At 41.1% G+C, this 12,315-nt stretch overlaps 1 protein-coding gene across 5 annotated transcripts in view; it reads right to left on the reverse strand.

Moving 5' to 3' along the window:
• The window catches only part of Efcab3 (EF-hand calcium binding domain 3), a 418,970-nt gene that overhangs the window by 13,715 nt on the left and 392,940 nt on the right, over positions 1 to 12,315 (reverse strand). The window contains exons 1-6 of one of the 5 annotated variants that reach the window (XM_021177459.1): positions 12,029 to 12,089; positions 11,453 to 11,526; positions 10,273 to 10,357; positions 8,010 to 8,086; positions 3,988 to 4,131; positions 1,230 to 1,301 (exon numbers count right to left, since the gene is read on the reverse strand). In XM_021177459.1, coding sequence (XP_021033118.1) covers positions 1,230 to 1,301; positions 3,988 to 4,131; positions 8,010 to 8,086; positions 10,273 to 10,340 — 361 coding nt within the window. In that variant the 5' untranslated portion in view covers positions 10,341 to 10,357; positions 11,453 to 11,526; positions 12,029 to 12,089. Of the gene's footprint in view, positions 1 to 1,229; positions 1,302 to 3,987; positions 4,132 to 8,009; positions 8,087 to 10,272; positions 10,358 to 11,429; positions 11,576 to 12,028; positions 12,090 to 12,315 lie in introns of those variants that run through there. The other 4 variants (XM_021177460.1, XM_021177458.2, XM_021177461.2 and 1 more) reach the window with 4 other exon arrangements.

Genomic DNA, 12,315 nt, shown 5'->3' on the forward strand with positions numbered 1-12,315 from the left:
TAATAGCCTAAGCTAGCAGTTTTTATCCCTCAGATTTCGTGGGAAAGGTTTTAGGACTTTTTAGAAGTTATCATCAGCATTCAGTATAGTTAGAGAGCTAGAACTGCCAGAGACCACCGCCACCCCAAAGTCCTACTCTGTGTTTTCTTTCACCTGCTCCAGGCTGGGAGGCTCCCCTCAATTACAGTGTTTGCTAGCACCATTTCTTTTTAATTTTTTTTTATTTTCTTAATTTTTTTTTTTTTGTCATAGGGAAGTTCTGCAGTTTAAGAGTGGGTATGTTTTCAAAACTACACATGGGGTTTGGGATCTAGAATCCTAGAGAGTATGATATGAATAGTGGTTAGATTTTTGCAAGGCAGCCTGTTAAGTTCAGAAACAGCATAAGAGATTGATGACAGATTCAGAACGCACAGCATTGAGCCACGAAGGTGAGAATGTGTTCTCTAACCTCCCAGCCTCTTCATGGCTTCAGCAGTGCATGAAATAGTACATTCTCTATGCACTAGAAAAATTTATTCTTCCTTCCTTCCTTCCTTCCTTCCTTCCTTCCTTCCTTCCTTCTCTCTTCCTTCCTTCTTTCTTTCTTTTTTTTTCCTTCTTTCTTTCTTTCTTTCTTCCTCCCTTTTCTTTCTCTTTCTCTCCTTCTCTCTTTCTTTCGTTCGTTCATTCTTTCGTTCCTTTGTAAAAGGAATGCTTTTGGAAGTACCACATGTGCTTGGCTAAGAACTAAAAACACTATGAAAGGAAGACAAAGGGCTGTAGAGATGGCTCAGTGGTGAAGAGCATGATTACTGTTCCAGAGGACCTGGGTTCGATTCCCAGCACCCATGTATACTAACAACCATTTGCAATTCTAGTTCTAGGAGATCTGACACAGACATGTAAGGCAAGGTACCCAAAAAATAAATTTAAAAATATTAAAGACTAAAGGAAAGCTAAAGTTTTCTGCATCTGTTGCTTTTTTTGTTCTCATTGGAGACAGAGCAGTGTCCCTGCTGGAGGGCAGGGGCTGCTTGACTTATTTAACCTGCAATTCTGATACTCTCGGTTTGTCTGACCTGTGCAAGAAAAAAAAGCACATTCTGGGCTCTACATTCTTGATTTGTCTGACTGCAGGGCTAAGAAATAGTGTTTTCTGTGCAGTGGGAAGGGCTGTCCAACCTTTCTAAGTGACATCATTTATGTTCTAAGTGACATCATCTATGTTCTAAGTGACATTTACTCACCCACAGCCTTGAGGAAGAGTTTCTTATCTGTCAACACATTTATAAAATCTGAGAAGTTGATCTTACCGTCCCCTGCAACAGGAATACAAACTCAGAACAAGAATGTCTCTAAACTTTATATGTTATATTAAGTATATAACTTAGATATAGAGGAGGGAGAGGGGAGGGCAAAAGCTTGTTATGTATAGCTTAGACGTGCTGCAAACTTGTCATCCTTCTGCCTCTGGTTTATTGAGATTCCACATGTCTGCTACCATGCTGAGCTAGGATGCATTTTAATTATTTAACATATACTAAGTATAAAAGCTGAAGTACCCTGAGCAACCTAACACTTAAAATCAGCATACTTGGGGGATGGAAAGATGCTTAGGTAAACCTTGGTTTCCTTTCTGTTCTCCTTAAAGAGATTATTTTTGTAGTGCCTCCTGATGTAGCCATGCTGGTCTTAAACTTATAATCCTCTTCTTTATTTCAGTCTTCATGACTTGTTCTTACTAGAATCAAAGTATTCTCCTATAGCCAACAGAAGCAATGTTAAGGTATAAGGGAGAGGGAGAGGGAGGAGAGGGAGGAGAGGGAGAGGGAGAGGGAGAGGGAGGAGAGGGAGAGGGAGAGGGAGAGGGAGAGGGAGAGGGAGAGGGAGAGGGAGAGGGAGAGGCAGAGGCAGAGGCAGAGGCAGAGGCAGAGGCAGAGGCAGAGGCAGAGGCAGAGGCAGAGGCAGAGGCAGAGGCAGAGGCAGAGGCAGAGGCAGAGGCAGAGGCAGAGGCAGAGGCAGAGGCAGAGGCAGAGGCAGAGGCAGAGGCAGAGGCAGAGGCAGAGGCAGAGGCAGAGGCAGAGGCAGAGGCAGAGGCAGAGGCAGAGGCAGAGGCAGAGGCAGATCTCTTAGTTTGAGGCCAGCCTGACCTACAATGCAAAGCCCCAGGGCAGCCAGAGCTACACAGAGGAACCAACTCTCCCTCCCTCCCCAAAAACACATTTAGTAATGCTTGAGGTATGTGTATATGTGCTATGAAAGAGTAAAAAAAATTGGGTAGAGTTCATGGAAACATGTGATAATTTTAATTAAACAAGTGATAACTTTTAATTATCTGGTGACCTCAATTCACTGGTAGTTGGGTGATGAGGGGCAAGAGAAAATAAAATGCTGAAAATATTTCCCATACTACATATTAGTTTGGACTTAAGGCACATGTCATGACACTTAAAAGGTAGAGGCAAGTACCCACCATTCAAGGCTAACCTCAGCTACACAGTAAGTTAGAGGCCAGCCTCAGATGTATTAAGACCTTGCTTTTAAAAAACCAAACCAAATACTACTAATAAAAAGCTCCCAGGACAGGAAAACAAATTCCATGATCTGTATGCTTTAAAATACTAACAAAACTTCTCTGGCATCTGGGCTTGGGATAGAAGGGAGATGCATATTGCTACTGTTCTAGTGGAAGCAGTGAGGGTTTTCTTGGTGTTCTGCTCTGTGCAGCGGGTGATGCCTGTTTACCTCTCAGTTACTTCAAGGCATCCTCTAAAATGAGCATCATAACAAATACTTTAATTTGGTATTGAGAAGAGACGCTCACTCTTGGTTTCCACCCAGAAAATGTCTGAAGAAATTATTTATTTTTTTTTACTCATACATATACCCCACTGATATCCTTAAAGAGAAACACACACAAATACAGTAGTTCCCTCATCCATGGGGGGTATAGAAGTTACATTCCAAGACCTCCAAGCCTTAAAACCATGGCTAGAACTGAGTGTGCTGGCTCATGCCTACAATCCTAGCTTTTGGCAGGATGATAGGCTGTGAGTTAAATGTTGAATTCCTGGACAGCCTGAGCCACAGGATGAGAACCTGTGCTGGTAAACAAACAAGTTAGAACAACCCCCAAACCAACCAAAACCAAACCAAAAACATGTTCCACACCCTAGATAGTACTGGTCCTGAATCTACTGTGTCTTTTTATATTTACCTATGTGTGATAAACTTTTTGATAAATTAGGCACAACGAAAGACTAGCAGCAGTTGTAACAACTTAACAAGTATAGCAATATACGTGTATGTATACAGAGATCTGCCTGCCTCTGCCTCCTGAGCACTGGGATTAAAAGTGTGCACCACCATATCTAGCTTCAACAATAGAACTTGAGAACTTTTTTTTCTTTCACTTGAAAGAGTTTAGACAAATACTAATATTTTTGGATCACAGTTGACCCGGTTAATTGAAACCATGAAAGGTAAAATGCAGATCAGGGGAGAGATCCTTACTTTTGTTTGGAGCTATATTTTGGTAAATAAGGGAGAGCTATTTCTTGTACGTATAGGATAGATAATAAACTAGATTGTAGCTTCCCCACCCCCAGCCTGGAACCTGCTGGCTCAGGGGTGGAGTTTCCTGCTCATTCATTTTGCCATGCCTACTGCTGGACTGTGCCTCTTTGCCGCTTGGAGCCACACACAAGTGCCCACCCTGTTACTTGATCCCGAGATTGTTTGGCGGGAAATCGGGTTCCCTCCCCCTTCCTTTATAACTGGATGTCAGAACTAGTAAAATTGGGCTTTTAACAGGATGAGCTTGTCTTGGCCTCGTTTCTCCTTCCTCCCTGTCTAGCTTCCTCTCTTTTCAGCTCGGAGCTGCCATCTCAGTGGAACTGTTCACGTTGCGGGCTGCTGACCGGCCCCCAACACTAGATATTCATAAAAATATTATTATCATAGATATTATTTTATGAGAAAATAATAATAAGTGAAAATACTCACTGTCGAGATCAGCACATTTTAATTCATTGTAGATATCATACGTGTTTAGATTCATTCCCAGTTTTGCTATGGTGCTCATCAACCCATGTGAATCAATACAGCCAGTTCTATCCTTGGTGAAGAAGTTGTAAGCATTATGGAAGGCTGAGGAAATGGAATTATATTAGTTAGGACAGTCATTTACGAAGAAACACAGTCAGGCATGGTAGCTTCTGTTTATAATACCAGTACTTGGAAGCTGTGGTGGGAAGATTATCTTGGAATTTGGGGCTTACTTAGGCTAAAAAGTAATGTCTAGGTTGGCCTGGGCTATGGAGTAAGACTGTCTCAAAAAGTGGGGTGAGGAAGGAGAGGGAGAAATATATATGCTAACAGGACTAGGAGAGATCATATAACCAATTGAAGAATATGTTCTGAAAAAAAAAACGGAGAGAAAATGAATAATAGATTTTTTTTTTTTTTTTTTTTTTAAGAAAGGACCGACAGTCTTTTCTTGGGATCTGAACTAGAATAAAGTAGAAATTATATAATCCAGCAGAACAAGTAGCAATTGGTAGAAAAACCAAATACAGAGCCAGGCATGGTGGTACATTCTTGTAATACAAACACTGGAGGGTAGAGGCAGGTAGATTAGGTGTTCAGGGTCAGCCTTGACTACATAGTGAGTTTGAGAAAAGAACTAGGTTACATCAGACTCTGTGTACCAAGAAAACAAAGCAAAATAAAAAAAAATTATCTATTTTCTCCCTTTATTGCCACTACTTGGTCATTTGTCTCCACTCTGTGTGAAGTATTAAATTATCCTTAATTTTCATTCTTTTTACAATACTGGGGGTTGAATCTAGGGCCTTGTATATGCTAGGCAACTGCTCTACCACTGACCTATATTCCTAGCTTCATTATTTATTTATATCAGGGTGATGGTTTGAATATGCTTGGCCCATGGCAAGTGCTACTATTAGTATGTCTGGCTTCATTGGAAGAAGTGTGTCACTGTGTAGGTAGGCTTTGAGGGCCCCTAGTGCTCAAGCTCCACTCAGTGTGGAAGAACCAGTCCTCTCCTGGCTGCCCGCAGATCAAGAAGCAGAACTCTCAGCCCCTTCTCCAGCACCGTGTCTGCCTGCACTCTGCCATGTTTCCTGCCATGATGATAATGGACTGAACCTCTGAAAATAAAAGCCAGCCCCAATTAAATGTTTGCCTTCATAAGAGTTGCCTTGGTCATGGTGTCTTTTCACAGTTATAAAACCCTAACTAAGACAATCAGTATGGACTCATAGATGTTTATTTTATAGTGGAGTAAGCATATCATGCTATGTCTACTTTTGTGTTTTGAACTATTCAAAAAAGTGGAGGATAGGGGATGGAGAGATGGCTCAGCAAATAAAGATCACATTCCGCGCAAGCTAATGACCCGAGTTTGGATCTCTAGCACCCACATAAAAGTTGTGTGTGGCCAATGTAACTCTTATGTTTAGTGAGGAGCTGGGGCAGGAGGATTGCTGCTGTTTGCTAGAGAGCCACTGGAAAACGGTGAGTCCATGTTCAATGACAGACTCTGTCTCAAAGGAGCCTGGCAAAGGAGGCTAGAGCAGGGCATTTTCCTAATATGTGTACCCCCCCCCCCCCCATGCATTCACACACAAAGTGTGTGGCTTCGACCCTGAGAGATAGACACACAGGGGAAGTCTTTGTGCAGGAAGTAGGAAGCAAAGTCATTTGGGAGCAAAGAAAGGCGATGCTGGAGACTTTGAGGTATTCATAAATCAAGCAGAACGAACAAATCAACTCCTCGTAGGGAAGTTATAAGAACACTGGAACTACCACATTTTCTAGTGATTATATTTGATACTTAGATATCTGCATCCTACAGGGGCTATTCCTTATGGGACTGTAAGTAACTGGGTTATGCGTATACTGGGAGACACACAGAGAGAGAATATGAATATGCATGTATATCTGTATGTGTGTATGTATGTGGGTGTATGTGTGTATGTATGTATATGTGTGTGTGTGTATGTATGAATATGTATGAGGGTATGTGTGTGTGGGTATGTGTGTATGTGTGTGTGTATGTGTATGTGTATGAGTGTGTGTGTCTGTATGTGTGTATATATTTGACATGGCATATACATTTTAGAGACAAACTTGCAGGAGTTAATTTTCTTCTTCCACTATATAGGATTTGGGGACAGAGTTCAGGTCATCACCAGGCAAAGGTGCATTTGTTGACTCTTCTCTCCTGCTCCTCCTCCTCCTCCGTTTTTGTATGTGTATTTGTGGGTATGCTTACTTCCAAGCGTGGAGGCCAGGCATCCTGCTCTAGTACATTCCACTGTATCCGTTGAGACAGTTCTTTCATTGAATCTGGAGCAAGCCCAGCATCTAGCAAGCTCCACCTCGTTCCCTCACCCCTGCACTGGGGTGACAGGTATGCGCAGCTTTTTATGTGGGTGCCAGGATCTGAATTCAGGTCCTCATGCATAGCAAGTGCTCTTGTCTCCCCAGCCATCCTTTTAGGTTTTCTGGTAAATAATGCTTTTCCTTTCTTTTGGATAGGATTCTGTTCTTTCTCCCCGGAACACTCTTCTGCATTGCCCCCCACCCCCATTTGCTTTCTTTTGACTCCCTTTTTTGCCTCACAAGACCAAATCGGGACACTCTGTTATGGTCCTATAGCAACTCTGTAACGGTTCTAGAGCTTCTATCCTTCTCTCATAGCTTGTGTCATTTATAATTTAATTTAAATAACTAAATAATTTTGAGGCTTAACTATGTATTTTCCTTGTAGATTTCCTTCCAGAACAGGAACATGTGTAATGTTCTTATGCCTCGAACACAGTTGGCTTAAATGGATATTTGCTATCTGGGCCAGTGACCTAGAGAGAATGTACTAAATTTCTTCATTATTTCTTTCCTGTCATTAAGAAATCCTGGCATTTTATTTCTATTTTATTATTATTATTATTATTTTTTTTTTTTTTGTCTTTTGAGAACAAAACTGACTTGGCTTGTCAAAGATTTTGAAGATCAGGCTGTCCTCCAACTCGTGGAGATCCTCCTGCCTCTGCCTCCCTAACGCTGAGATTACAGACACCTGCTGTTCTCACCCTGGTGAGTCCTGGAACCTTGTGTTTATACTGTTCAATTAGCTGATCAATATGTGACCTTGGATTGGCTGTTTACCATTCTCACAGTTATCTGGATAAGAGTATTTAACCAACATTGTTTAATTTTATTGTTGTTGTTGTTGTTCTTGAGACAGGGTTCCTTTGTGTAGCTTTGGCTATCCTGAAACTCACTCTGTAGACTAGGTTGACCTTGAACTCAGAGATCTTCCTGCCTCTGCCTCCTGAGTGCTGGAATTAAAGGTGTGTGCCATCACTGCCTGGCTGACTTAAATTCTTGAGATGTCAACTTGAAAGTAATCCCTCTTCAATCTAGCAAAGAGTTGATTTTTTATTTTTAGATAGGTTCTTGATGTATAGGCCAGTCTGGCTTTGAACTAAGTATCAGCTTCCCGAGTTATAGGCAAGTCTCATTATGCCTGGTTGAAAGCTTATTTCTGGGCTGCAGAGATGGCCCAGCAGTTAAAAGCATTGGCTGCTCTTCCAGGGGACCCAGGTTCAATTCCCAGCACCCACATGGCAGCTCACACTTGGCTGTAACTCCAGTTCCAGGGAATCTGACATCCTCATATCAATGCACATAAAATTAAATAAATTATTTTTAAAAAATTTATCTCTCCCTCCTTAAATGGTAGGGTATTTCTTCCCCACATGCATTGGAGAAAGATCAGTATGGAAGCCAGCTTGAAGCAATATCACATGCCTTCATTTCTAGCACTTGGGAGGCAGAGACAGGACTGCTATGTGCTCTAGACCAGCCAGAGCTAGGCCATGAGTTCCAGGCCAGCCTTAGTTCTATTAATGAGACCTTGTCTCAAAAATAAACAAAACAGAAGCCCACAGATGTATGGGGGAGCTGCTTCAGGTTTTAGCATGTAGGGTGATTGGCATTACCTTCCAGTTGTGCAGGACTCAGCTTTGATTCTTTGTGTTTTAAATGGTCTGAGAAAGATCCTCGCAAATCTTTATCTCTAAGAAGAGACACAGAAAGAGACAGATTTAACACAGGTGTGAGACCTTCAAGCTTGGCTGACTACAACAGCGATAGGCATTGCATTATGTATGCTCAGAGTCACAGGGCTTAAGCAGAGCCTGTAATCTGCTAACATCTGCCTGGCAGCCAGAGAAGATAAGGGAAACCACAGCCTGCCCTATAGATCTGGAAAGTTTGGAACTCTGAGAAATTTACACGTACTCATTAAAGTAAAATCTGGAAAAAGAGGGAAAATATTAATACTTCTAGAATGCTTTGTGTAAATTTTCAATATGAACACACACACACACACACACAAAACTAGCTTTGCTTATATGGTGACAAGTGGAATTTAATTACTTTTAATTAAGTATAATTTAATAGCAAATTAATTTAAATAATCTAAATAGTTTTTGAAACAGGGTCCTATGTAGTCTAGGATGAGCTCAAATTCTTTCTATAGTCAAGGATGTCTTTGAACTCCTGATCTCCTGATTTCCATCATCCCTGAATGTTGGGATTATAGGCATGTGTCACCATGCCTACCTCTCATAAATTTATATGTCTTTAGTTTTGATACTAACGACAAAAGTTTAAAATATATGGAATCTTTTATTTTTTGTTTTTTTTATTAAAACACTTAAGGTGATTTATTTTATAATTTTATGTTTATGAGTGTCTTATCTGCATGAATGGACCATGTGCATGCCTGGTACCTAAGGAGGTCAGAAGGGACATCAGATCTCCTGAGTCCAGAGTTACAGAGGGTTATGAGCCTCCATGTTGGTGCTGGGAATTGAACCCAGGTGTCTTTGGAAGAGCGGCAAGTGCTCATAGCTGCTGAGCTATCTCTCCAGCACCAGTTCTTGTGGTTTTAGAAGAAGTACCTAATAAAGCAAAGCTAGGAGGAATAATAAATATCGTGGTTGAACAATATAATCACTATAGCTTACTTCATTACTCGCTAGAATATTCCATTCAACTTATTTTCAGAGTAGCCTGGGAAGTGATGGGGGTCTTAAGATGTACTGGTCTCAACTTTTTGGCATGAAATTGTACCTGACTTTTCTTTTTCTCACTTTTTACTAACACAAATTCTTCTTTTTGTGTTAGTAATTTCTTCTTCTCTTTATCACCTAACTTGACCCTCTTCAGACTTCAGAAACAGGCTACTTACTATGTAGTCGTTTCATTTCTGAATAGAAAATAGTTTATTTTTGCAGGAAGTAAAAGATGTAAGCAGAAAAAAGATGTAAGCAGACACACAAATATGATATTCTCAAAACCCAAAGAAGGAGGCCAGGTAGGCAACGATTTTTGTTAATTACAGCAACATCCGTGGAACCATTTCAGATGTCTTCTTGGACGAAATCCTGGAGAATGTCCATTTTACGTTTCAGAGGATCATGGGGCTACCTATTTGAAACAATCCCAGTCCAGACTCTCATCTACTCTAGGGATCTCCGTGGTTTGGCTACCATGAGGTTATTTTTCTCCTTCTTTCAAAATGTCAGAAATATATTGTTTAGGCAGTGGTAAAGCTGAGAGTGGTACACACACTCCAAGTGGTAAAGAGAGTGGGCAGCCAGGAGAGAGGTGCATGTTTTCCTTTTACTATGTGATAAATAGATCATGGGTTCTCACCCCCATCCATTAGTGCTTGCTACAGTTTGTTGGCAGCTGACTGAAAGCATTGCTCCTGACAGACAAATCTCCCGTGTGTATCATAGTGGGGTACGTTACGTATGGCTAATTTTCTGGATTTCTTTTGGGAGGATGGGAAGGAGAATTCTGTTTTTCCAGCCAACAAAGAATGTTCATCTTTTCTTTTTTATTAAAAAAAAATCTTCCCACAAAGGCAACGGAATGGCTCAGTGGGAAGGTGCTTGCTGTCAAGCCTGAGGATGTGGGTGTGGGTTTGATGCCTGGGGACCCACAGAGTGGAACAGGAGAACGAACTCCTACAAGCTGTCCTCTGACTGCCACAAGTGTGCTGTGGTGCGTGGATGTGAGCAGATATACAAAATAAATAAAACGAAACAAACTCTTTAATTCAGATCGTTTAAGTAAATCTACCACAGAATGGAATGTGCTAACTTGTCTCATTCTAGTTTCTGTAGTGTAACTTATAGTAGTCATTCTCTGAATACTTGTTTGTATCACTGTTCATACTTTATTACCTACCTCTTGTGAAAGACAGGTGCTTTTAAGGGTTTTAGCTTCATTGTGGCTTTAATTTCTGAAACTGCCATTTGGCTAGAAGCTCTGTCTGGAATTCAGAAGATACAATAAAGGATCGGTCACAAATTCATTCATTCATACATTCGTTAATTTCTTTATTTTTTCTTTCTTAAGACAGGCTCTCACTTTGTAGTTCAGCTGGCCTAGAACTCAGTTCTTCCGAACCTTCCCAGTACTAGAATTGTAGGCGGGTGCTACCATGTATATCACTTTATACACTCATTTCTTAGCTTTCCCCAGCTCAAGGCTTGGGAACTGAAAAGCCTAGGATTTCAAAGAATGGCATCATTTGCAAATTCAAGCTAGAATTATATGCTAAATTGGAGGCTGTGTGGAAAGGGACTTTTACTGTGAAGGCTTTTAAGTCTAATTTCTTGTCACAGCTCCACCTTTCCAATAATGTCGCTTTGATCTTAGATAAAATTAAATGCTGTGGCTGGAGAGAAGGCTTGGTGGTTAAGAGTTCTCACTGCTCTTGCGATGATTCTGCTTCTCAGTACCCACATGGCTGCTCACAGCTATCTGTACAGTTCAGTTCCAAGGGACCCACCTCCCTTTTCTGGCCTCCACGGGCACCCACACACATATACACACATAAGTAAAAATTATAAGTCTTAAAACAAAACTAAATAAATGTTAAGTAAAATAAGCCAGGCACAAAAAGAGAAATATTTCCTCACTTGCATGTGGGATTTAAAATAGTCAAACCTACAGCAGCACAGAATAGGGGAGAGGGAGGGAAGAGGAGGTTGGGTAAGGAGCACAAACCTTCAGTTATGCAAGATGAGCAACTTGTAAAGTTCTAACATCCAACAGGTAGGACCACTCCACAGTGTACTCAAAATTTGCCTAGATGCCCCTGACCCGTAGTAACTCTGTCAGGTGACTGGCATGTTAGTTGGATTGCAGTGATTATTTTACAGCGTATACATAGAGCAAATCATCAAACTGTACACCTTAATTAAAAAAATAGCGCCTCGAGACAGACAAAGCATATAGAAATAGATAGGAAAAATTAAAGACAATATTTATTCTGAGACATTTCATGTCACAATTGGCAAAGAAGAAAGTGTTACAGAATTCCTAAAATATTTGCTTACTTGTTTCAGTCTTAGACACCTACCACGTAGTAAGTATGTTTTCTGAGGATTTCCTTCTGGAACACACGTCCCTGCTCTGACAATTATGAGTTCCCTGCTGTCCCATAAAAGCAGAGTGGGTAGCCTCTTGCACAGACTGTTTTCACAGATACAGTTTCTCTAGTCCCCCCTTGACCCTTCTGCATAGTCTAAGAAACACAGTCTACAGACCAGGGGCTGTTAGCTTTCTAAACTATAGAGTGTATCTGGAGGCTCACTCACAAGCAGATAGGGCTGCTAGCTTGGGAATAATGAATAATGTTAAACCAGGAAGGTTTAGAACGTTCGGTTAGAATTCATTCCTCCCGGGTCATTGCCTCAGAACCCAGAAAGCAGCTGTTTCTAAACAACTCCATTACACAGCGTTCAGAATCTAGAACCTACCATCAAGCTGGGAACCCCGGAGACGCTCAACAATTTAGGCCCTTGAAAGTTACTGTGAAATTGTCCCCATGGCTCAGAATAATCATTCCTTATAAATACCTTCAAGCTCTTACATAGTTAACAATCTTTTTGTTTCAAAAATTCATCACAGAATCATACAAAATATTGACATTTACCTCCTTTTGAGCTGCACTACTAACCAACCATTACTAACCAACCATTACTAACCAACCATCTGGGGCTTCAGATCAAGAACCCAGTGGTTTGTTTCATCATTCAGCTGTGACCTCATTCCCTGCTCAGACCTGGGCTTGGGGAGAAGGTGGCTGTTGGCTCTTCCCGGGGTTACAGTAAATGTGAACTCACTGGGGTTCACTCGGTACCCCAGAAGAACATGAGGGAATGAAAACAGAATCACATCAACTTGAGCCTGTTAAGACTTTAGAAAAGAAGACCTTTTTTT

Source organism: Mus caroli, unplaced genomic scaffold, assembly GCF_978045245.1.
Source record: "Mus caroli unplaced genomic scaffold, Mus_caroli_1 scaffold_13, whole genome shotgun sequence".
In the NCBI taxonomy this organism is placed as follows: Eukaryota; Metazoa; Chordata; class Mammalia; order Rodentia; family Muridae; genus Mus; species Mus caroli.